The sequence below is a fragment of a genome, unplaced genomic scaffold, assembly GCF_019419815.1.
Source record: "Pyrus x bretschneideri cultivar Hongxiangsu unplaced genomic scaffold, Pyrus_bretschneideri_v1 Contig49, whole genome shotgun sequence".
In the NCBI taxonomy this organism is placed as follows: domain Eukaryota; kingdom Viridiplantae; phylum Streptophyta; class Magnoliopsida; order Rosales; family Rosaceae; genus Pyrus; species Pyrus x bretschneideri.
In genome coordinates this window covers 786,075-807,706 of record NW_025999786.1, presented here as the reverse complement: position 1 = coordinate 807,706, position 21,632 = coordinate 786,075, and the positions used below count along the sequence as shown (strand labels likewise).

General features: G+C 36.9%; 1 protein-coding gene across 2 annotated transcripts; it reads left to right on the top strand.

Annotated features, from left to right (window-relative positions):
* The first annotated feature begins 3,610 nt into the window (after positions 1–3,610).
* On the top strand, positions 3,611–7,155 carry LOC103940178 (root phototropism protein 3-like). 2 transcript variants are annotated; one of them, XR_007252427.1, is made up of 5 exons: positions 3,611–4,171; positions 4,318–4,387; positions 4,497–5,783; positions 6,326–6,944; positions 7,024–7,155. XR_007252427.1 is itself a non-coding variant. In XM_009350259.3 (5 exons), exons 2-5 carry the CDS (start codon positions 4,059–4,061, stop codon positions 6,878–6,880), a joined length of 2,025 nt encoding a protein of 674 aa, XP_009348534.2. In that variant the 5' UTR covers positions 3,611–3,894; positions 4,030–4,058; the 3' UTR covers positions 6,881–7,123. The 2 variants fall into 2 exon arrangements, 1 of the variants encoding a protein (XP_009348534.2); XM_009350259.3 differs by having other exon boundaries at positions 3,611–3,894; positions 4,030–4,171; positions 6,326–7,123.
* The last annotated feature ends 14,477 nt before the right edge of the window (positions 7,156–21,632 follow it).

Here is a 21,632-nt window from a genome sequence, read left to right as displayed (position 1 = left end):
TGGGCTTCAATTTGGTATATTAGATTACTAGTTTTAGTTGACATTTGAGAATAGACGGAGCCCTAGAATCCGGCCGACCCAAGGCCTAAAACCAGGTTGACCAGACCCAACTATTCTGAACCTAGATCTGAACCGAATATGACCAGGACCCAACCCTGGAACTCGACCCAATGACCCATAAACCGAACTCGACCCGTTTTCTAATTGGATCCAGAATATTCCTTGTGTTCACTTTTACGAAATTTTTCCAAAAACCCTCCTAAACTAATTTCAACGCCCAGAATCCGTTTTTAGTGTCCGTTTAGTGAAATTCTGAAGTTTTAACATAGTTGACAGGCTCAGCATCTCGGTGGACTTTTTGGGTCAACTGTTGACTTTTTACGAATTTTTCCTGAGCCCCCTCTTAGGATAATTTGACGCCCTGAATTCAAAGTCGCCCTACGTTTTCCTAAATTCAATCATTTTAGTAGAGTTTTACTAATTGGTCCCTTTATGTGCTTAGGTGCGTTTGTTAGTGGAGATCCCGTCCACCCTAGTTGGAACGACTCTTCGATGACAGAGTATTTGTGAGTGGACCCCTTCTCATGTTGCATGATTTTTATTTGATACTAGGCTTGCATTCATGAAAAACATGATTTTACATTTCACGCATTATTTATGATTTATCGAACTTACATTTTATGAAAGGTTTATGAACTATTGCTTTTATGCCTATAAGATATTAAGGATTTACGCATATGATTTATGATGTTTGAGCTTTTAAGCTTTGAGGTTTGATTTGGAAAGAATACAATTTATGTTTTATGTGCTTAATTAGTGGGTAATCATACAACACATACACACAACACAAGTATGGCCATAGGATACAGTTGATGAGCAGCGAGATATTTATGACATACTCCCAGCTTCACTGGTGAAACCAGTGTCGGATAGCTTCACTAGCCACGGCTAGTGTTGGTGTGTTATGTTATATTTTCTTCTTTGGCGTAACCCAGAGTCATATAGCTTCACCTTCGAGTGATAGGACCTACCATATTTCTTCACTGGCGTAACCCAGTGTCGTACAGCTTCACCTTAGGGTGATGGTTATACTTTTGGGCAATTATGATACCCCTAGTCGAGTACATCATCGTGTTGATTTCCGAGACTCGTTGGTTTTGCCTTCAGGCGCTTTACTACCACTTTTAGAGATGATTTTAGCATACTAACATTTTTATAGCATGTAGAGTTTTTAGAAAAACATAGTATGTAATATTATATATATGTACCTACTATGTAGTATTATATATGTGTTTTCAAAACAAGGGGTTATTATGTTCAGAAAGAAAAGTGAGGTTTCTTATTATTATTATTATTATTATTATTATTATATTATTATATTATTATTATTATTATTATTATTATAAACTTTGGTCCGTTCACATTTTGTTTTGCGCCCCCTTCAGGGCTTAGAATCGAGGCATATAATCCCGACATCAAGACATAACCGCATCAGTGTCTTCGAGCTCTCTCAATATGGGACCCAGTCCTTTGTTCATATCTTTTATAATATTCCTTTCTCAATATTCTAGATTAATTGTATGCTTTGAACACGTTCCCACATCCACACATTTTCATTATATTTAAATTTACTTAATTTATTTACATTCGTCCTTCCTTTATAACTTGCATGCATACTAAAATGGCTTCGTCACCCTCGGGTGTCGGCTAGCATGTGTCCATCCTGATATTTGGGGATATTGGGGCTGGGGCGTGTCAGAATATCACAAGCGATTAGTAAGAGTTCTAATTGTCCATTACCTCGCTAACTGGAACCTAATGGATTGTACTCCATGTTCGGTAAAGATTGAAGAATACAACGGAGTTGAGTAAGGAAAATTAAATGGTTTAATTGTTTATGGGTAGGATTAATTAATATGTTAATTAATCAAATGATTAAGTTTGTTTTATATCTTGAGTTACTATTGGGCTTCAAGACCCAATGGACTTCGAACTGTCAAACACAGTAACTTAAATTGTATGACAACTTAAAAATCAGAAGGCTCAAAAGTCCAATAACCCTGAGAGGCTGGCTATACAAAAAGAGACGATTAGTTAGAGTATTCTTTGAGTCACTCGATTGAGAGACTATATAAGGAACATTATAACCTTATCACCCTAATTTAGGGCTTTTATATGAAGAAATAAGAGAAACATAACTCTTTCTCTTCTCTCTAAGAGGTCGGCCACTATAGGAAAGGAAAACTAGCATATCCCTCTACCTTGGTCACTCATCCCTTCGTCACATCTCTCCTTGGTGTGAAGACTTAGAGGTTTCTTCTTTGGGAAGTTTTGGAGATTCCCATTGCACCATCCAAATCTAAGAAGCCAAAAGATCCAAAGGAGCAAAAGATAGCAAAGAAATGAAAACCCTCACTTTGGGTGAATAGCCTTTGCAAATGTGAAGATGAACCACAAAGGTTCTCAACTCTCTCTTGTAAATTTTTTTTTTTTTTTTTTTTGCATTTTTTCATATTTCTACATTAATTATTATGAACATTTTAATTTTGCACTCAAATAAAAAATACTATGCATGAGGGTTTGGTGAGTTTTACAAATCTAAAGAATAATGTAACCATCGTTTAGGCACGGAGGATGTAATCATGAGCGTTTATATATTCTTTCACATTTTTCACATTTGTACATTAATTATTATGAATTTTTATTTATTTTGATTATGAATTTTTATTTATTTTGAACTCCCCTAAAAATAATATTCAAGAGGACTTTTAGGGTTTAAAAATACAATTTGCTCATACTCAAAGCGTAGAGGATGCGATCACGAGCTTTTGCATATTTTTTTCACATTTTTCGCACTTGTAAATTAATTATTATAATTTTTTAATGTGTTTTTACTTTGATATTTTTATTTTTTTAATGTGTTTTATAATGTTTTAATCTAATTTTTAAGAGTATACAACATTTTATGAGTATGATTTTATAAGACAAAGTAAAAAACTTAGGTAGGTGCAAGTGGCCGTCTACCACAGTGGTGGAGAGAAGTGTGGCCCTTGCACCTGGTGTGGGTTCAAACTCTGTTGGCTCCCTAATCTAACAATTCTATAGTTTGACGAGAAAAAAAAAAAAAACTTTATTAGGTTGTTGACTCTAAAATTGAAATTCTGCCTTTTTACCTATACTAATACTATACTAGTTGATTTGATTTTTGGACAATATGTCAAGTACAATTTATCGCAGTAATATAATAAGAAACTCTGATAATATGAATAAAAAAATTAATTTATATAGAAGATAATACAAATAGTACATATTTAACTTAAAAATTATCAAAATAATTTTTTTTTTTTAACAAGTCGAAATAGATTACCCACGTGTTACTCACGTGTAAACCCATTATTAATGGGTCCTTAACGAATGATCTGATAACAACCGATTAGTTATCATGTTGACTCGAAATCAATTATTTTCGTGTCGTTTTCATGTTGTGTTAACGGATCGTACAAGAAATTGTTAGGTCCACCATAGATGATCCATTGTTGTGGGGTTGTTATATCATCATTGTGCGGTCAATATATGGTCTATATGAGGTTGTTATTAAACAATGACTATTTCTGCAACTAAATTTCAAAAGTCATCATTCTTTGTAATTGCCCAAAATAAAATGAGAGAACAACAGAGAGTGAATAATCTAAGTTAAGAAACTGAATCTCTGAAATTCTCTGTGGAATGTGCATTTGGGAGAAGAGAAACAACTAAACAATCAGAGAGAAGCAAAGAAAGGAGGCTGCGAGTGATCCAAAACAGTACTTACCATGCCCATTACTCCACAGCCTGTAACAACTCTTGGAAACCTCTTAAGAATCCGACAATTGAAGATAATTCCAAGCACCCCATGTGAGTGAGACCACTCTACTCTTCTCTTTTTAGTCTCCCTCCTCCCATATCTCAGTTTTCACTGCGCTATCTCTCTGCTTTCTGCTGCTCTCACTTTCACTGCTATTTGTTGCCACTTTCCCGATAAAATTCCAGCTTGAATTTTCTGGGATTTCTCCAAAATCATGTGGGATTCTGAGACTGAGTCGGTTGGAGGGAGAGATTACAAGAATGGAGGTCTCTGTTCATCCAAGCACAATGTTAAGACTGATGGCTTTGAGCTCAAAGGCAACTCTTGGTATGTACTATGAACTATCAAATTATTACATTAATTAATTGAAGTTTGATTAAATGAGATTTTAATTGTCCAGTGTGCATGCTTTGTTGTGGATATCAATTAGCAAAGTTGATTAAAATATTTGGTGGGTTTGTTTGAATTAATAGGTATGTAGCAACTGATATCCCAAGCGACCTGCTAGTTCAAGTTGGGGATGTAAATTTTCACTTGCACAAGGTATAAAACTAAACTTCATTCGAACCTTTAATCCGAAATCTTACTAGTCTAATATTTTTATTACAAGTATACTTTAAGAGAATGAAATTTTATGTTTGTGTTATCCAAGTATCCCCTGCTTTCAAGGAGTGGAAAGATCAACAGAGTCATATATGAATTACGCAACCCGGACCTGAGTAAGATGTGTTTGGATGATCTTCCTGGTGGACCACAGGCCTTCGAGTTAGCTGCGAAATTCTGCTATGGAATTGCTGTGGATCTAACAGCAGCAAATATTTCAGGCTTGAGATGTGCTGCAGAGTACCTTGAAATGACAGAGGACTTGGAAGAAGGCAACCTTATCTTCAAAACTGAGGCTTTTCTTAGCTATGTGGTTTTATCCTCATGGAGAGACTCCATTGTGGTGTTGAAAAGCTGCGAGAAGCTGTCACCGTGGGCTGAAAATCTTCAAATTGTCCGAAGATGCAGCGAGTCTATTGCTTGGAAAGCTTGTGCCAATCCAAAAGGGATAAGATGGGCATACACTGGAAAGCCAACAAAAGTTGCTAACCCAAACTGGGGTGACATGAAGGACTCAAGTCCAAGTAGAAGCCAGCAGGTCCCTCCTGATTGGTGGTTTGAAGATGTTTCGATTCTAAGGATCGATCATTTTTTCAGAGTTATTACCGCAATTAAGGTAAAGGGGATGAGATTTGAACTGATTGGAGCTGCAATGATGCATTACGCATCTAAGTGGCTTCCAGGTTTGATCAACGAAGGCACAGGTACAGCTGATGAAGGAAGCAACAGCAGCAATAGTACAAGTAATAGTAGCGGTAGTTGGAAAGGTGGACTTCATATGATTCTGGCAGGAAATAAAGATGAGTCTTCAAGTGTTCAGGCCAAAGATCAACGGATGATCATTGAGAGCCTTATCAGCATAATCCCACCACAGAAGGATAGTGTCTCGTGCAGCTTCCTTCTTCGGCTTTTGAGAATGGCAAACATGCTGAAAGTAGCACCTGCTTTGGTTACTGAGTTGGAAAAACGGGTGGGAATGCAATTCGAACAGGCTACTTTGGCGGATCTTCTTATTCCTTCTTACAATAAATGTGAAACTATGTACGACGTGGATCTTGTTCAAAGGCTTCTGGAGCACTTTCTGGTTCAAGAACAGACGGAAATTTCAAGTCCAAGCCAACAATCTTTCCCTGGGAAGCACTATGATGACCTTCAAAGGTCTACTGGTCCAAATGCTAAGATGAGGGTAGCTAGGCTTGTTGATAGTTATCTTACAGAGGTGTCCAGAGATAGAAGCCTCTCCCTAACAAAGTTTCAGGTACTGGCAGAAGCTTTGCCCGAGTCTGCAAGGATCTGCGATGATGGACTTTATAGAGCAGTTGATTCCTATCTTAAGGTACATCCTTCTCCCGAAATTACTGTCCTGGAATTGCTCCTTCTATTTTGCCTGTTCATGATCTTACAAAAAATTGCCTTTTCATGCATGTTTTGAATACACATTGAAGGGGAAAAACATAGATGTAAAGTTTGCAGCGTAGAGAAATGTATCAATCACATTATCTAGTGCAGGCAAATTTTAATCTATGAGTGAGCCTTTTTAATTAACATGGATGTGTGCTTGTTTTAGCTTCGATAAATGGGAGACATTACTAATTTGAATATTTGAGCCATGTATTGCTAATTTACTAGTAGTTTTACATTTTTGGAAGTGAACAAAATGCTTATATGTGATGCACTGATATCTCTAGCAAGTGCTGCAAGTCGACTTGTGTGATGATGACTTGAAAGCACAACTCAACAATGTCATTTGCCTCTGGTTTATAGACTTGATGAACAATCGTTGAGAAATTGCTTTTGTTTCTCTCATTAATTGTTACGCCATTTTTGTTGCTGAATTGCTTTAGATTAAGAGTTCTCATCTCTTTATCAATTTAACAGGCCCATCCAACACTTTCTGAGCACGAAAGGAAGAGGCTTTGCCGGGTGATGGATTGCCAAAAGCTATCAATTGATGCCTGCATGCATGCTGCCCAAAACGAAAGACTCCCATTGAGAGTGGTAGTGCAGGTCCTTTTCTGTGAACAAGTTAAAATAAGCAATGCATTAGCCACAAGCTCCCTCAAAGAAGCTGGAGACTCTCAGTATCAGCCAATGGTTTCGAATCGAAAAACACTACTCGAAGGGACCCCGCAGTCGTTCCAAGAAGGATGGGCTGCCGCTAAAAAAGACATTAACACGGTTAAATTCGAACTGGAGAGTGTGAAAGCCAAGCACCTAGAGCTCCAGCATGACATGGAGAATTTGCAGAGACAGTTTGATAAGATGTCAAAGAATAAACAGACATCGGCATGGAGCAGTGGATGGAAGAAACTAAGCAAACAACTCACAAAGAACACAAATTTAGAAAACCAGAACATCGGGCCGGAGCACACAACGGCTGCAGATCAGCAGACTACAAAGACACCTAGGAAGTGGAGAAATTCCATCTCGTGAAAATAAGAACGACAGATTGAAGGAAATAGATATACAGCTACATGTTTGACTAAGTGTTCCAAAGGTTTTTTTCTCTTTTTTTTTGGTTATCCAAGGGTTTTTCTTTCCTTTTATTTTATAATTTTTGTTATTTATTTCAACAGGAATTGCGAGATTTCTTTTCTGGAGCAATTGTTCCCAGAGCCTACCTGATGAACCTCAGTATCACTGAAATTTGATTGTACTATGGTAGTGATTTCTGCATTTCTCAATGCTGAAATCTATTTGTTTTTTCTTTTTCACTAAGGGGGAGAGGCAGGGTGAAATACCCTGACTCAAATAGAGTGTGCATTACACAGATGACGCTTTAGTGTAGTGGTGGAAAACAATGATGCTCATACACTCTGATGCAGGTTTGATCTTTATCGATTTCTCTGTTATCTAACAACTAATAATGTAACTCACTTTTTGTTTGTCCAAAAAAACAAAAAAACAGAAGGTTTCATTAATTAATAGAGATTACTAATAGTATTCTAGACTAACCACATAGATAATCTACCACTTGCTTCTTATTTCAAAAGTGTTATTAAACCAAAATATCACCGCGACTGTATAACCGATTCATCTAAATCTTTCTCTTCCCGTTGCCCTTGCGAGTATAGGCACTAGGTCAGCATTACCTTTTGGAAGGGTTTTCATATGTCTCTGGAAATTTGACATATCCGAAAGAATTGACCAGTCACCACACCAATCATAGAATTTGAGTCCACAACACAAGTCTGATTTTATGGGACCACACCAAAACTCAAGAGAGACCAAAAACAGTGTAGAAAGAAGAAAACAATGGCGATAAGATTTCCACTTAAAACATTATCTCATGTTGCAACTAAAGTGGTTTTACTGAGGTAACATGTCGGAGGTCTAATTGTTTCGAATGTCCTGGAACACATTTTTCCAAGTCATCTCTATACATCTATGTTACGAACTTTCTCTTTCCTGATTGTCCATTTACAATTAAATTTACATATTATTTGGTCCCGAGATGTGAAATCGACATATTTGGTTTCAATAATTCATAGATGATCAAGTTGAGAGTAAAAAAATAAAAATAAAATAAAAAAATTCGATGATCATATTGAAAAGTAAAATACGTCACATGTCAAAGACGAATTCTCTGATCATAAAGATTGTAAAGAAACATATAAAGGTGACAATTTTAGAATTTGGGTTTATGGACTGGCTCTCACTTACCACCAATGAAAATTCAAGTACCTTCAAAGATTTGGTTATCTGAATTTTGACTTTGGCACTCCACACAGAAACAACGGCGGCCTAGAACAAAGCAAACTTCAAAGAAACCAGCCATGGGTTGAGTCTATGGAACTTCTATGGAGCTTGGGAGGAGAGGGCAAAATATGGTGGCTTTGGGGTGATTGTAAGGGACAACAGAGGGGATTTCATGGCAGCTTTCTCAGGTGGTCATGTGGACGTGGTTTCACCGTTGTGAGCGGAGTTGATTGCTGCAAGAAGGGCCGTCATGTTTGTAGAGGAGTCGCAAGCTACTGAAGTAGAATTTGAAGGAGATTCTGTCTTGCAATCGCTGCTATGCAACAACGAGGAGATGATATACCTAATTTGGGACAGATAAGAGAGTGGTGGATATAGCCCATTTTAGAACTCCAAAGAATCGTTGGGGCTTTATGAAAGAATCTCTCATAACGAGGAGCTATATCTTTCGGGCTCTATATGTGCCTATATCTTTTGGACGTGCTATCTTAAATTTCTTTTAATGAACCCTTCAACCTAAAAGTTCAAATTATGATAAAGTTAGATTTCATTACTTATGAATCATTCATTGGATTAGATTTTCTTATTTCAATTTCATCCTTTGAAAGAAACAAACCCCAACTTCGCCCTCTAAAATTATATGATTTTCATGTATAACACAACAATTTACCTAACACCAATTGGTAAATTAGTATCATACAATTTAGAAAAAAAATTTGAAAATTTCACCCACCAATGCCCATGAACGTTAAATCAATTTGAAATTTTAATTCTTATGGAATTTAAAAGAATTATTATTTACCTAAATTGCAAGAAAAATAAGTAAGAAAAAATAATTAAAAATAAGAATAAAAGGAGAGTATAAGTGTATTCACAAGTGGAGGGAAAGTGATAGAATTTTGCTCACATGGGTTGCTACTTTTTTTGTGGGATCCACTGTGTTTTTGGGCTGGATGTAGCCCGATTTTATGCTACCCAAGAAAGGAAGTTGCTAGCCCCAGTGGTGGATTTAGTCCTGTTTTCTGGCTCATTGGGGATGAAATTTCTCGTTAAGGCTTGAAATGTAGTAGCCTTATGGAGGATAGAGCCCCTATTGGGGATGCTCTAATTAATGATATTCGCTCCTTCCTTCAAGCTTGCTCTCAATCCAAACTCAGTCATGTTAGACGAGAAGCAAATGAGGCAGCACATAGGCTTGCAAGAGCAAGAATTGTAGAGCAACATAAGGTGGATTTAGTTCAAGGAAACGGACATGATAACAGACATCTTGATTAAGGATAGTTCTATTAAGTGATTACATTCTTTTCTCTTCTATTATGTAATGGTGGCCTCTTTCTTTCTTGATTATGGTTTGAAAGTCCTCACAAGATTTTTTTTTTTTTAGAGGTTCACTTCTTTTTAATGTTCTATCCTTTTATACCTATTTTTTTTTTATCACCATCTTGATGATTATCGTACCTTTTCATAAAAAAGATTTAGCCATTTCAACCAAAATTTCCAATTCTAACTAAACCCCAATTCCCTTCTACAAGAGTTCAAATTTACTGTACCACAAACCCAGTGACTAGCATGACAAGCTTGTACATTTGATATCTATCATCTCCAAAAAGATTCATCTACAAAGCTTCAACCTAAAAGCTTCAACAAAAAAGCTTCACCTCCAAAACTTCAACCAAAAAGGTTCGCCTACAAAACTTCAACCTAAAAGCTTCACCTACAAAGCTTTAACCGAAAAGTTTCACCTACAAAACTTCAACCAAAAAGTTTCACCTACAAAACTTCACCTACAAAGCTTCACCTTCAAAGCTTTAACCAAAAAGCTTCAACACTACAACATGTAAAACGCTTCACACACTCTTGATCAAGATAGTGTGAAGCAAAATCAATTTTTGGTGTCCTAGGAATAGATTCAACTATTCAAGCTATTTGCCCAAACAAAAACCTACATCCAAAAATCTACAATCAATAAACCTACACCCATTAAACCACAACCATAAACCTTTACCTATTAAACTATTTTCCAAGCACAAACCTTTGCTACAAATATTAAAAGTAAAAAATTCACAAAAACCCAACATTTTAGCAATCTATGCAACCACAACCATATGAACAAAAAACTTTAAACATAAACTTTCTTATCCTTTCTCTCTATTCACGAGGTCCCTGTTGCATATTATATAATTATTTGTATGCAACTCAAGTATATTATAAACAAAAATACAATTAATTTCATGTATAATACAAGCTTGGAAGATGTACTCCTCCATATACAAATTTACAACAAATACAGTCAAGAAGCATTGAATATTGTGCTAAGGATTGATGACAAAATTCAGAGATCCTTTTGTACATTTTATGGTGACTATATCAGATCCCATATGTGCCAACAATTTACTCCACCCAACAGATTAAGAAAATATTCAAACAAAACCATGAAAGACCCCCACCTTTTAGTCCAAGTGACCCCTCCCCAATGATTTCTCTAGCAGCAGCACCCATCAAAACCTAGAAATAATCACAAAAGCCCCATTGTGCAACCACCTCACCCACTGGCCCCAGCCAGCCACAGTCTCACTCTCGTCCCGCGCCCCAGACCTGCGACACCCTACCTCTCTGAGCTGCGATGAGACAACCTACCCCACCCCACGGTGACTCCCTCTACAACCTTCAACCTAAGATCACAGCAAGCTTTCAATTTGCTGATGTCTTGAAAATCAAAGCTACCATTATTTCCCCGTGCCCCAGACCTGCGACACCCCTAAAAGTGTAAGCTTTGAATAGACCTGCAACACCTAGAACATTACAAGCATTGAACAGACCAGCGACACCCACAAAATTACCAAGCCACCCACAGTCTCACTCCTTCCTCGTGCCCCAAACCTACAACCACTGCAAGCTTGCAACTTCAGCCCTACACCACGGCACCAACGCCTTCACGCATGGACTTATAGTGAACTTGGGATCTCCACTCCAATCCCACCTGATGGTTTGTGAACGCAGGGACTCGAAAACCACAAATTTTGGCTACTTCTAAACTGAACACGGCAGCCTGGTTACGATGGGTAAAGTCGAAGAGGTGTGGGACGGCGTGTTTAGACGGGACAACCTTGTGTTTGTTTTCTACACATGCTAAAGGAAACAAGGAAGAAGACATGAGTAAAAAAATAGGGAGGCTAGGTTTTGTTTCAAGGAAAAAATTTTGAGGCACTAGGCCTCCCCTTCGCTGGGCTCGAAAACAACAAATAAAAAACATTAAATAAATATAATAAAAAAAGATGAAGCCTGAAATTTGTTGGGCTTCCCCTTGGGTCTAGGAAGTTTTTATTAAAAAAAACAAAAATCAACAACAACAACAACAACAACAACAACAATGGAAAAGAAGAAAAGATTGGGCTTCTAAAAAATATAAATATGTTGGGCCTCTGTGAAGCTCAAACTAGGTGGGCCTAGGCTTACAAGGTTTTAGGCCTCAAAACTTAAAAAGAAAGTCTTGGGCTACAACTTGAAAGGAAGAGTGAGCAATATTAAAATGTTTCATTGTTTTTACGATTTGGCAACGAATTACACACCTCTTTGAGCCTCGTTCAAAGACTTGGGGAACTCTTACTATATGCTACTACACTTCGATACTCAGAAGTTTCGTGATTACTTAGTTGAATGGATTTTTCAAATCCTCAACCGAGAAGCTTTCCTCACTCGGGAACTTAAGGGAGCACTATTTGTACCATACTTGATCAATCCCAAAACTACCAAGCATCAGTCAACTTCATACCTTTAAGGACCAACTGACGGGCTCATGCTAAGACACCCCTACCAAAGCACAAGAGTTTCCCTCGATCCAGGAGGCCAATCATAGCATGTCATATGTCAACGTCAAAATAAAGCTCATAGAGTCCCACATCGACCGTAGACGAAAGCTGGAGAGTCTCCCAAACTATAAAAGAAGACCATTCTCCTACAGTTAATCGCTAATGTCATTATCGTACTTAACTAGTCATTAGAATCCACTAATTATGATTATGCTTAAACTTATGTATTTGTGTAAACCCTTCACTATTAATGAGAACTCTTTTACTTTATAGACGTAGCTAAACTTAAGGTAAACCACAAACATCTTGTGTTTGCTTCCCTATCTCTATCTCTTTACACATCATCATCACCAGGTGACTGGAACAACCGAGCGAAGGTCACAAACTTAACTTTACATTGTTCCAAAGTCTTCACTGATTTTGTGCATTAATATTTGGCACTGTCTGTGGGAAGAGAAACTTATTCTTACTTTCACCAACTTCATCAAGCTGGTTTCCATTGTTCATACACTCTCTTTTGTTCAAGCATCCCTCTCCAACATGGGGAGCGAAGGAAGCCACAACAAACAGAACGACACCCTATCGTGGCTAGTGTGAGGCAGTAAAGGAATGACCAAAAAAAGTTTGCTCTTTAGGCTAAGGTTGAAGAGTTGGAGGCTCAAAACAACAAGATAGCAATGAAGAATGAAATCCTCCATGAACAATATGAGAAGATCTTCAAGATGCTCCACAAGTCTAGGTAGACTCAATCACACGAGCTTATTGCCCCTGTAGACGTTGACCATCACCTGGGTGCCCTCCAACACGAAAGGTCACTGGTCGTCAACATGGATATTCTTAATGAGGAGCGAGCTATTCATTAATGTGTTGATCAACGTGAGACTTCTTTCAGCCCAACTGCTTCGACCCAAAACAGGAGAAGTAGAGGGAGGCACCTCTTTGCAGAGGAGTGAAATGATCAAGGGTTGTTTATCGCAGTTGCCTGAACTTCCTAAGGCAGGGTGGAGAAAACCCTAACCACATAAGCTCAAAGATCTATAACCCAATGGTTTATAAAAGACTTGGTCCTCTACCACGGCCCAAGCTAACTACCAATCCAGGGAATAAACGACAAGTCTTAGAAGAATATGAGAGTGTAGGAGACTCGAAGGGCTTTCAACAGACACACCCTAGAAGCCAGTAAGGTGAGTCCAAGGAAAAACCACAAGTCTTTGATCAAACTTCCCTACTTCCAAGAGGTAATGGAAACTTACGAAGGAAGGCTCCAGTAGTACATGACTCCACTCAAGACCCCATTGTCCTACAACTCCTTGAGGAAGTAAACAAGTTGAAAGCTAAACGTCAGACCGAGATACCTAACTAGAATTAACCAAGGCCCGACCCAGCCCTTTTACGAGAAAGATCATTGACACACCTTTCCAAGCAAAGATAAAGTAAAAGCTAATGAAAGATCCTTAACATACCAGAATGGAGGATCCGATTGAACACCTTAACCTCTTTAAGTCCATCATGGCATACCAAATGCATACTAATGAAGAAATATGTCTTTTTTTCCCCTCCACCCTCTTTGGTGGAGCCTTGAATTGGTATTGCTATCTTCTATCTGAGACGGTAAATTCCCTTAAGGAGCTAAAGAAACTATTTGTCTTAACACATTTTCCAGACCAATCGTTTGCACTCTGCAAACGACTTATACACAATTCGCCAGAAGCCAGATGAGTCACTACATAACTATGCCAGCCGCTTCAACCATGAGTATTCTCATTGCACTGAAGCAGATGACAAGACTGCCCTTAAAGCCTTCAGGCAGACCTACATGATCGTTTCTTCAAATACATGATCAATGCCAACACTTGGAAAACTTACTCTGAGGTGATGGCACGTACTTACAACCATGCATCCGCCGAAGCAATGACATATCAAAGGAAACCACATATGGCTATCCCTTATTAACAAATAGGAAATGAGAGTCAGATCCAACCAAGAGATAATGCCTCAACCTTCAGACGGTTGTTGCATCTCCCCCTAACTTACCTAACGCTTCACCAGGACAACAAACATATCAATCTCAAGGCAAGAGGAAAGATTTTCATCCTCAATAATCTCTTTTTAATCAAAAGAGTAAGGTACAATATCGAGATAACCAAGGATATGTTGGAAATGTGCCCTAAAGCCAATCATATGATGATACTTTACAAACATTTTACAGATTAAACTAATCTTGTTTAATATAAAAGGCAAAGTTTATTGTTTAAAGGCGTCTCATATAAACGTTATATGCTTAAACGATAAGTCCAAGGAATATATAATTGGGAGAATGTGACCTAAAGAAGTTAGATTCATGAAACCATTCTCTTTCTTATATATATCCTAAACGTTCCTGATCATAGGATTGCCAATTAGGCATTGACAGTCCGTTAAGATCAGTACGTGCTATGTCTTCTCTTAGAGAGAGTGACTGGTCTCGAGTCATTGGTGTGACTGACACCAAGACAAGCATGTAGGTGCTCAATAGCATTTGAGTCTATTGAACGCAATCAACAAGGAATTCTCATACTTATGTCACATGAAAACTCATAGTTGGGATAATGCAAAGTAGTTCTTTGACCTGAGGCATCATAGTTGTCTTATGGTTAAGTCCTTGATCTTTGACATGTCAAAGTCACTCCGTCAGAGGGTGTCCATAACATAGTTGGGGTTAAGCCACTTAGCCATGAAGGCAAGTGAATGCACAACAAGGAATCTCTAACCTTCAAACCGTTGAGGGAGATTTCTCTATGATATGATTAAGAATCTCTGGCCAAAGTATGAATGAGATTTAGGAAGTTGTTCCAAATCACGTTCAGGGTAATCATATAAGTTAGAGAATAATCACATTGGATAGTAGACATGAATAAACTAGCAAACCAAACAATGTGGTCAAGAGTATTGTATTAGAGAAAGACCGTATTGCATTGAAATCTCAAACTGAATTGGTTCTCCACCTTTTCTAATTAGCTTGGGTAATGACGTACTGCTAGGTGTCATTCATGGTTTGTGGAAGACCTAAAGGTGTATAATCACTAAAGGGAGAATTGAAAGTAAGTTTCAATTCACAATCGATTTGAAGAGTTCTAATTGCCCACTGCCTCACTAAAAAAACCTAACGCATTGTACACCGTGTAAGGTAGAGATTGAAGAAACAACAGAGATGAGTAAGGATAATTAAATGGTTTAACGATTTATGGTTAGGATTAATTAATATGTTAATTAGTCAAACGAATAAGTTCGTTTTAGCTTTTGAGTAATTAGTGGACCTCAAGGCCCATTGGGCTTAGGACCGTCAAGCCCATTAACTTAAGTTGTCTGATAACTTAATGACTAAATACTCAAAAGGGCCCAAACAGCCCAAAGCCTTTAGAAGGTCGGCCATAACATGAATGAAACTTTTTTGGTTCTTTTTGTCACTTAAGTGAAGTGACTATATAAAGGACTTTATAGCCAAAATTCATAAGGGGTCTCTCTTGAGGAAATTGGAGAGAACAAAATCTCTCTTTTTCTCTCTAGGAGCCCGGCCCCTTTGGAGGGGATTTACTAGTATCAATCTTCCTCCAAGGTCACTCATCTCTTCTTCAAGTCTCTCCTTGGTGTGGAAACTTAAAGGTTCCCTTTCTTGGGAACTTGGAGAATCCATCCAACCATCATTCTCCAAGAAATCCATGGAGCTAAAATGTAAGGAATGAAGGCCCTCTCTCTTGGGTGATTAGCCCTTGCTTATGCAAAGATGATTCAACAAAGGTATAACATTTCTAAACTCACTTTTTTCTTGAGTTGAGTCTTGGTTCACCACAACTACTAGGCCTTGAATTTCATGGGTAAAGTTTTGTTTTTGAGTGCATACAAGCATGATTCCACCTTTAATTGTTAATTGCATGCATAGATGTTGCTCAAATGAACTTGTTTTCACAAATTTTTCCTTCAAGTGGTATCAGAGCTTAGGTACTGTTGGTGAATCCTTTTGGGTTTTGTATTTTTATAGTTTATGATTTGAATGTTGTAATTGTTACAAGCTTTACTCTTGCTTCTTTGAATGTAAATTTTGTTAGAAAATTTGTGATCTCAAAAGTTGTAGATGTTCATATTTAAGCATGAATTTTGGAGCTAAAATTTGGTGCCATATTTATGGGGAAATTCGGCCAAATCCAAAGGGTGGATTTTTGGGTTCATGTTTGTCTTGTTAAAAGAGTTTTAAAGTGACATTAGGAACCCCCTAAGTACCCTAGGATGATAACCCTATTTTGAGTAGTGAAAATTTGAGTTCTATTGAGTGAAAACATTCATGGAGCTCTTATGGGTTTTCATGGATGTTCTTCAATGTTCTTGCTTTGTTTTTGATGTTCATACCAAGAACAAAAAGTTTGGTGTTTTGATTCAAAGTTTTTTGGTTGTTTACATAAAGTTTTGTTTTGTGATGAATCATGTGATTTTTCAATCAGAAAGACACTTTTGAAAAAGTGATTGGAAAGTTGTAAGTGTGTTTGAAATTTTGTTAGTCATGGTTGGTGCACATGATTGGTACTTTTCTTTCACACCCATACCTATTTTATTTCAACACCATACCTATCTTTTTCAACATACTTGACTTTGAATTTTCATCAAAAACCACCCAATCACTCACCCTACCAAAACTGGCCACCCCTATAATGGGTGTACTTTTGGGGCTTTTATGCAATTACATAAAGTTTTGATACTTTTGTGTATTCGCAATTTGACCAGAAAGTTTACATTTTTACATAAAGGCCCAAAATCACTAAAGAACAAATTATTTTTCTCCTTTAATAAAGTTTTTGCATTTGTTGAAATTTTTAGGTTCTAGTTGTAATTACATGAAGTAGTGGACTTTTCTACTTTTAAAAAGTGACCTCAAAAGTTTATGTTTTGCAATATAGCCCAAAAGTTGAGGTTATTGCATTTTGGCCCAAATTAGTTAAGAACAAAATAGTTTTGTATCTTTAAATGAGAATTGAATTTTCATTTCATTTAGCTCTATCTAAATCAATTCTATGGATACAAAAACAAAATGACAATGTTGCATTCAAGTTTAATTAGTTAAAGCATTAATTAATTAAAGAAATGGTGATTAGGAACCTAAGCCTACGATAATTAAGCTATGTGAAATGTGTCTCTCAAATTTGTTTGAACCATGGGAATGTGTAGATTAGATTTTGGTTGTAATTTGATATGATCAAATGTTGTAAAAGAGTATAAGCTCTTCTTTACTTTAAAGTTGTAAAAGAGCATAAGCTCTTCTTTACTTTAAAGTATTTTGATTTGATCAAATGTTGTAAAAGAGCATAAGCTCTTCTTTACTTTGAAGTACTCATCTCTTGTTTTATTTGATATGCATGAAATTGGAGTAGTTGGGTCCAACGCCCAATAAGAAAACACACCTTAATGTGATTAAACGCGTAAGTAAAATCAATCACCATCCCTAGACCGTGATCCAACACTAGGCTCGTGTTGGATCGAATCAAAGGTTCATAGTCATCCTAAGGCCCTAAGGCAACTATATAGTCCATCAATGAATGCAAAGCTTATGTTAGTAGTACCATATACTCTTACTTTAAAAATCATTTTACAAGCATAGTGGGAGTATCATATACTACTAAATCAATCACATGGACCAATAGTTGTAATAGGACCAAATTGTTTTAATGAGATTAAAATGCATGCTTATATGTGATGAGACCTAAAAACCCTCAACTAAACCGCTATTAAGTTGACAGGCATGAGAGTGCTTTGAACACTCTTTCGTGGCCTTCCACCGTGGTAGGCTCCAATCGTTTGTGACTTATACACCGACTTCACCTTATCATGGGGGAGTACAAAGTATGTGCTTACACTCAGGAGGAGTTCTATACGCATACATGATGTTGTGAAGGTTAGCAACAAGAATGATCAACATTATATCACTGTGAGGTTGTTCTTAAACCTCTACCCAAACTTATATGGTGAGAATGACTTAACTAAGTGCAATGAAGCCAACATCATATTATTGTGAGGCATCATACTCTAGAGGCCAAATAAGATGGGTACTTACATGAGATGTAAATGAGTAAGCATACTCTCTCATTATTATTTATGCTAGCCAACTCTTATCATTGTGAGGTGGGCTTGGTAATAGTGAGCCTCTCATACCCTACTAAGAGTTTCCTCCAAAACTCTTGAATTCCAATGAGGGATATGGAATTTCCCAAAAATAGTGGGTGGTGCTATTTGATTTAAAGACCCAGATCAAATAGCTTAAAATCAATCAATTTATATTCATTATGTATTTATTTACCGATATATTTGCAAACACTATCCAAAACTTGACAAAGAAAAAGCCGAAGGCTTTAGTTTCCAGACTTGGTACCACAATCCCATAGATTGATTGTCTTGAATGGATTGTATATGTACCAAAGTAGTCTCATCCTCACAATCTTCCTATTGATAATGTATCATTGGAAGAACATGTTAGATAAGTTTATCGTAAAAAGGACAACACAAACAACAAATGCTTATTCCTTTGTTGTATGAACAAAGGAACTTGAGAAGATTAGCACAAAGACAAGGACACTTTTAGTGTCATAATTCTTCCATTACAAATTGTTGTATGAAGAAATAAGAGTTTCTTTGAACAACCCTTAGTTAACACAAACACTAGTGCTTGTTTCTTTGTTAAATGAACAAGGAACTTGAGAAGTAAGCACAAAGGCATGGACACTTTATGTGCCATGATTCTTCACTTACAAATTGTTGTATGAAGAAGTGAGAGTTGCCTAAAGTTTGTAATCATATTTAGAATGTAATGATTGATTGACAAGAATAGTCCATCAACATGGACTTATGATGATTTTAAATCATTGAGTGTTGAAGTGTTGAACCACTTCAGGAGATAGAAACAAGGCAAAGACTTCACCTTTGAGTCCCTATCCAAATGGTTTAGTAAGTTTATTGTAAATTATATAGTTGTTTGATGTGTATAACACAATTGAAATAAGTTTCAAGAGAGATAGTGGAAGTTTAAGGGACCATGACTATTGTAGTCAATGGAGAAGTCAAATGAAGAAGGGGAAATAACTCCAAGGGAATAAACTTTCTTTATGAAAGGATGGACATTGGAATGGGTATTTGCAAGAAATGTCTTGCAAGAGTCAAGAACACACCTTTCGAAGGTGTTGTAAATTGTTCTTGAATAGTTCAACACAGTTGGTTCTTCCACTTGAATGCTTGATTCTGTATTAGTAACTATGTTTCACAATCGTTGTAAAAGTGTGGCTAATAAGAAGTAGAAGATTAATGAGAGAAGAGAAGGTACTTCACATTCAGAACATGAATAAAATATAGATCTCTGCGAAAGCAGATAGTACTTACTTCCTCATATGAACTACCAAAGAAATTGGAAAAACAAAGATTGTCTTTACATTCCAATTTGAATAAGGAACTTAATTCTGTCACTATAATTTTAAGAGATGGATGAATGTTTTGTTTGACAAAACATTGTTCTTTATTAATGAATGATTGGATTATTGTAATCTGATTGATTGTCTCTATAGTAGAGATGATGTGGTAGTGTTAGCTGTTTAGAATATAATGATGCTTAAAACCTAAAAGGTTGCAAGGTAGTGACTAATCCCACTGAGTTGTGACACCTCTAAAACATAAATCACAAGTTGGTCATAGATGGATGCTGTGGATCGTTAGATCCGAATCCAATGCCTTCTTGTTAAAATCGTATAGAGGTGAAATGTCCGAATCTTTATTCTTTTGAAAAGAAGAACGGATCTCAAAGTTGTTGAGGTTAATTCACTTAGATGTTAGTAGCACTTGTCCACAACATAATACCACTCATGTTGTATAACATTCACTGAAGATCAATCTCGGTTGAACTATCATTTATTTTGAATAAACACAAGTCTGAATACTTTGCAAAATGTTTCAAAGAATTCAAGAATGTAAGTTGATGAGTAAGACGTCTTAAGTATTTACCTCCTTAGATTTGATCCAAGGAAAAATAACACTTTAGAAGAGTTTCCTTGAAAGATATCAAGGAAAGTAGCATCATAAGATAATGGATTTCTCCATTGGGAGAATGAACTCTAGTGTGTAAGAACACGTCGCTCAGATGTAACATCTCTAGCATGCTCCCAATCCTTATAAAGAAAGCACCAACGGTTTTTCCAAGTGCAATACGCCTTTTTTTTAACCAAAGACAATACACTCTCTCTTGCTTTAACACGCACACTCAGCATAGCCAGTGCATGACTTCACTTGGTGCATCTTATAGCAGTAGCACCACTGATGGAAGGAAGGCTCAGCTAATCCACACTCCATCAAAATTATATAAAACCCGATCAAGGTATCCCAAAAACTAGGATTGAGTTGTCTAGGCACATATCCAATGAGAGATAACTTCTTAATTGACCCTTAACGTCATTATTATCTGGGTGTAGAATATGACGTGACCTTTAGGCGGCTCAATAAGTAATTTTTCATCATGCACCAAGTGCATTCCTACACTACTGGGTATCCTACACTACCAAGTGCATTCCGCTGTGAACTCAGAGCGAAAGATGGGTATGGCATCAAGAGCAACGTCCTCACCCATCGACATGTAGAAGGTAGAACCAATATTGGTTAAGGTTACAATCCTAGACCTACATCAGAAGCTTTGGGAGAAAGGAGTGGAATGCATGCTTCATGATCGTGAAGGTCATCCAACATTTCCTCTTCACAAGACTCTAACAAAGACCCTGAAGACTCTAACATTGCTGGCTCAAACCTAGAGCTAGAACTAGGGGAGCCTTCATCACTAGGACCTCTAGGCTCTAACATCTACAACAACATAAACAAACTCTATCACTATGTGAAGGATCAAAGCCTAAAGGTTCACTTACAAACTCTATCATCAGTTCATCATGTTCTTAGCCAAATGCATAGAAACTCAAACAATTCAACTAGAATGAAAGCATTTGATCCAATCAAGAAGGTTACCAACCTGAAGATGGTGTCAAGCATTGTCAGAATCCTTCTCAACTAGAGAGCACTCTATCTTCAAAAAATCACTACAAAATGAACAAATGAAAGCAATGTAAGAAGTGGAAACTCATCCTTCTTATATAGTTCAACATGGGCGAAGAAATTCAAACTCAACCCATGAGAAAGCCCTACATATCAAGTCGTGGAACTTCCACACAAGCTAGGAAAATTCAAAATTCAAAATTCCAAAAAAAAAAAACATTAATTACTTATTAATAATTATTTCGATAATTATTAATCAATTAATTAATTGTTAAATACTAATTAATTAGTTATTAATCAATTAATAATCATTAATTAATTTCAAACATGAGTAGGTCAACAAAAGCTTCAACACATAGGATGCAACTACAACATGTAAACAACTTCACACACTCTTGATCAAGACAATGTGAAGGAAAATCAATTTATAGTGCCCAACAAAAGCTTCAACATAGGATGCAACTACAACATGTAAAAAGCTCCACATACTCTCGATCAAGATAGTGTGAAGCAAAATCAATTTGTGGTGCCCGACGATTAGCTTCATCTAGTCAAGCTATGTGCCTAACTAAAATGCTTCACCTACAAGGCTTCAACCTAAAAGCTTCACTTACAAAGCTTCAACCAAAAAGCTT